General features: G+C 41.1%; 1 protein-coding gene across 1 annotated transcript in view; it reads left to right on the plus strand.

Moving 5' to 3' along the window:
* Positions 1 to 2,336, plus strand: part of ipo9 (importin 9) — a 17,676-nt gene extending 15,340 nt beyond the window's left edge. Inside the window, exon 24 of the mRNA XM_030730240.1 lies at positions 1,540 to 2,336. Coding sequence (XP_030586100.1) covers positions 1,540 to 1,650 — 111 coding nt within the window. The 3' untranslated portion in view covers positions 1,651 to 2,336. The remainder of the gene's footprint in view (positions 1 to 1,539) is intronic.
* Positions 2,337 to 2,619: the final 283 nt, after the last annotated feature.

Genomic DNA, 2,619 nt, shown 5'->3' on the forward strand with positions numbered 1-2,619 from the left:
ATGGTGTCCCAAAATTTTAAGCTCAAAAAATATTAAAAAAAAATAGCTTGATCTTTTATTTTAAACTATCCAAAATTTTAATTATCTACTTTAGAATATACCTAAGAGTTTACTGTTTAAACTGTTCACTTCATCTGTGTGTACATGTCTCCACAAGTACCATGTAACCACTAAACACACCGTGGAAGTGTTAAGGGCTTGTTGCTAAAGTTTTAAGGCAATAGTTTTTACAGAATATATTTTCTTTTGTCTACGTAGGAACATCACAGTTGTTAGCCGTAACAGTAAGACTCCATTGTGTTAGGAGTCATATATTGACGTGATAACATCACACAGTTGCCTTAAATTTGTCGGCTCCACATCCATTAAGCGACACTCTCTTTCCACGACATACCAGAGGTGCTTTTTGGAGGCCATTTGACTGCAGCGAATTTGTCGTGCTCAAGAAACCAGTTTGAGATTATTTGAGCTTTGTGACACGGTGCCCGAACCAACCACCAGAAGATGGGTACACTGTGGTCGTAAAGGGATAGACATGGTCAACAGCAATACTCAGGCAGGTGCCTAAAATGTGCGAAGAAAACATCCTCCACACCATTACACCACCAGCAGCAGCAACAACTGTTGATACAAGGCAGAATAAATCAATTCTTTCATTTTATTTACATCAAATTCTGACCCTACCATCTGAATCTCACAGCAGTAATCGAGACTCATCAGACCAGTCAACATTTTTCAATCTATTGTCCAATTTCAGAGTTGCTTAAATCGCTTTTCTTCCCTATTCTAATGCTCAGTTTGAACTTCACCAGGTCATCTTTTCCATGTCTACTTGTCTAAATGCATTGAGCTGCTGCCATGTGATTGGCTGATTAGATGTTTGTGTTAATGAGCAGCTGAACAGGTCGACCTCATGAAGTGAGTGTACAAACTTCAGTTTAAAGCTGTGAGCTGCTCATGAGGGTCATTCTGGGATTCTTTGTATGTAAATTATAAATGTTTCTATTAGAGCAACATGTGTTTGCAGTGGTCAGTATTGTAGTCCTGTTAATATGTTATATTTGCACTTGTGAGTTTCCTTCAAATTTGCTATATATGCTCTCTGGGAGGCTGCAGCCCTTAAGAATGGCCACGATCAACACTGTGAGTTTAACAGTGTTTTCTGCCCTAGAATGTCAAATCAAATCAGAAGATGCTCTAATTATAAAGGAGCTTTGGGATGAAATGGTGTCAGCCCTGGTGGATTCATGTTGGAGACTGAAGCACGCAATTTGCATTTCCAACTAGTAAACAAGTATTTTTCAGAACGTACAGCGTTGAGTTCTGCACTATTGAGGAAATGAGCCAATAATATAAGTCATAACCACTGTGTTGAACGATTTCATGTTAAAATGGCTGCTGTAAACAGGGTAAATGGAGATGTGAGTGTCTTACCTGCTCTGGGCTCATCATTCTGTACTCTGACCTGGATTTTCCCTGCTGGATGATTACTGATTTCATCATATTTGACCTCTGCTGTGCCCTCTGTCTCCTCCTCAGGCTTACCTGACGGACTTCCTCACACAGTTTGCCCAGCAGCCGTGTTACAGCATGTTCTCAGGCCACCTCAACCAAGCCGAGAGACAAACCCTGCAGTCTATAGGCCTCTAGCCCCACCGTCTTGCTGCTCCAACACATCATCTTCCATCATCTGCCCCATCACATCATTCCTCATGGTGAATTTACAACATAGCAAAAGAAAAGAAGACAATTTGGGATGAAAATAAGAGGGCAAAGGGGTGGGAAGAGACTCATGCACTTACCCATAAGGCTCCTGTTACTTGATTCTTGTGATGGGATGAAGGACAGTGTTAAAATGAGGAGCATGGCGAGGTGAACGACTGCACCGGTCAGTTCCTGCAGAGGGTCAGATCTCGCCATTTTGAAGTAACTTCAAACTGGACGAGAAGATTGAACCTTGATGTATGTATGGACTATTTTGCCAAGTGTTATTTGTAATTTAGCCCATTATTTTTGTGTTTCTGTACAAATGGAGTGAAATGGAATGGAAAAACACTTCCAAGAGGGCTTTCCATCAATTGAAGGCAAACAAACACGCAGATGTTTGAGAGGTAGAGAAACATTGGCAGCCTTATATTCCAGAAAACAGACTGTTAACGACAGAAAACGAAGCGCTTTCAGACCCGCTGTTTTGTATCGGGGTATGGTGGGTATTTGGGAATTAACACTGTTGCCATGGTGATTCACAGCCTTGTCATTTCCTTGTACCCACTGGAGTTTGGGATGAAAAATTTCTAAATAAAAGTCCCAGCAGGACGACATTTTCAGAATGATCACCAGATTTCTTTCTTTGTGTCCTTCAGCGCGGAAAAATGTTTTTCTCACTCTGAGCCAGGTCACTGTTGATGTGCTTCAGACTGGCTTCCTACTGCACTGATTGCACTTTGTTTTGGAAAAAATTAAGACTGAGCATTAGAGCTCTTATGTGCATTCATCACTGTACAGTGCTGGTGGTAAAGATCAGGAAAGCGCAACTGAAAACAACAATTCAAAGTGCTATCTATAGGGGACCCCTCTCTATCTAGGAAACAGAATCTACAAAATGTAGATTCCTGGCAA

The sequence above is a fragment of the Archocentrus centrarchus genome, chromosome 5, assembly GCF_007364275.1.
Source record: "Archocentrus centrarchus isolate MPI-CPG fArcCen1 chromosome 5, fArcCen1, whole genome shotgun sequence".
NCBI lineage: Eukaryota > Metazoa > Chordata > Actinopteri > Cichliformes > Cichlidae > Archocentrus > Archocentrus centrarchus.